The following is a 1,645-nucleotide window of genomic DNA, read 5'->3' on the forward strand; positions in this document are numbered from 1 at the left end:
TTCTAAATTGAACATGTAGAAATATAAATTATTTTTATTTCTGTAAAACAATATTGCCATAAGAAGTAGAAGAATAAGTCATCGTAATTTTAACTTTTTTAATCAGACTACATATGTTGTACTCTCTAGTAGGTTATGTATTTATAAATACAAAAGCTTTTTACTTTTATTACTCCGTTGCAATGTTGAGCTCGTTCCTCGACATATTTTCACTCCGACCATTATAAGAGAGCGTAATCGTATGTACAGTGTGTATCGCTATCATAGTGTGTAGTCCGTAGTATAAATGAGAATCCAAGAACAAATCATCACAGGGTCAGGGCGGTCAAGTTTACCTTATTTCGCATAGTCTGAATTTTTTTAGCCGTTCTAGCAGAGTTGGTTTGAGCGCAATGTCAGAGATGATAATCAGCTCGAAAGATAGCACAAATGTGATGGACACACCTCCCATTTACTTGTGGCAAAGCAAGCAAGAACGAGGGAAATTCCTGCTGAAATGGACCATCTGCGCCAGTGTTCTCATTTTGTTGGTTGGATACTTTAGACTGTCTGCGAGCTCATTGACAATAGAGAGCTATATGTCAGACTATGGCGATCCCGCTGAGCATCTACAAAAGGTGAGTGTTGTCATACCCAACTATTCGCAGGCTGATTAATGTGGTGTTCTACCCCGTCGCCCCTTTTAAAACATACAATTACAAAGATACATAATATGTTTTTATAACTGCAGCTCTCAAAGTATGATACATCACCACGGTATAATTCCGACGCAAAAATCAATCTGCATTTGGTACCACATACTCACGATGATGTCGGGTGGCTCACAACGGTCGACAATTACTTCACCGGAAGTAAACAGCATATGGGCTATGTTCAGACAATTCTCGATACGGGTATGCTACTGGTAATACAGACATTGATTTGGACTTTATTGGGCAGACAACGCTTGCTTGCTAGATGTATTGTTGATTGTCAAACTAAAATATATCGAAAATTCTCACGGTTGGATTTGATATCATCATAGCAATGTCGGCCCTGGAAAGAAACCCTGATCGGAAGTTCATGTATGTTGAGATTGCCTTCTTTATGCGATGGTGGAGTGAACAAAGCCGATCTATTAAGCGTCGATTCAAAAGGCTCGTGGAGTCGGGTCAGTTCGTTTTTGTAAGCGGTGGTTGGAGCATGAATGACGAAGCGACCGTTCACTACGGCCCTGTGATTGACCAGATGACTTTAGGTATAAAAACACTATACCCTTGTCTATGTATAAGGTCATCTATACATACTGCCATAAAGTATACGAATTTACGAAAGTATACACAAAAGCAGCAAAACCGTCGAAATCGCCAATTCCATGTTTGTAGTTCAAATGTATTTATAAATTTACCGACTTTATCCGGTACTATCAGGGCATCAATTCTTGATTTCTGAGTTTGGGGTCGTTCCGAAAATAGGGTGGCAAATTGATCCCTTCGGTCATTCTAATGCACAGGCTGAACTGTTTGCTGAGATGGGATTCGAAGCTTTCTTCATGGGACGCATAGACCAAGGTAATCTTTCTAATTTTTCAATTACCGATGTCTACATGCATTTTCGCACAAGCACACACGTGTACACACACACACACACACACACACACACACAC

At 39.8% G+C, this 1,645-nt stretch overlaps 1 protein-coding gene across 1 annotated transcript; it reads left to right on the forward strand.

Moving 5' to 3' along the window:
• Positions 1-392: 392 nt before the first annotated feature.
• Positions 393-617, forward strand: SARC_15638 (hypothetical protein; the record flags this gene model as incomplete). Its single annotated transcript, XM_014290247.1, has 1 exon — positions 393-617. A coding segment is annotated over one exon (225 nt), but the record flags the coding sequence as incomplete, so codon positions are not given.
• Positions 618-1,645: the final 1,028 nt, after the last annotated feature.

The sequence above is a fragment of the Sphaeroforma arctica genome (genome assembly GCF_001186125.1).
Source record: "Sphaeroforma arctica JP610 unplaced genomic scaffold supercont1.6476, whole genome shotgun sequence".
NCBI lineage: Eukaryota > Ichthyosporea > Ichthyophonida > Sphaeroforma > Sphaeroforma arctica.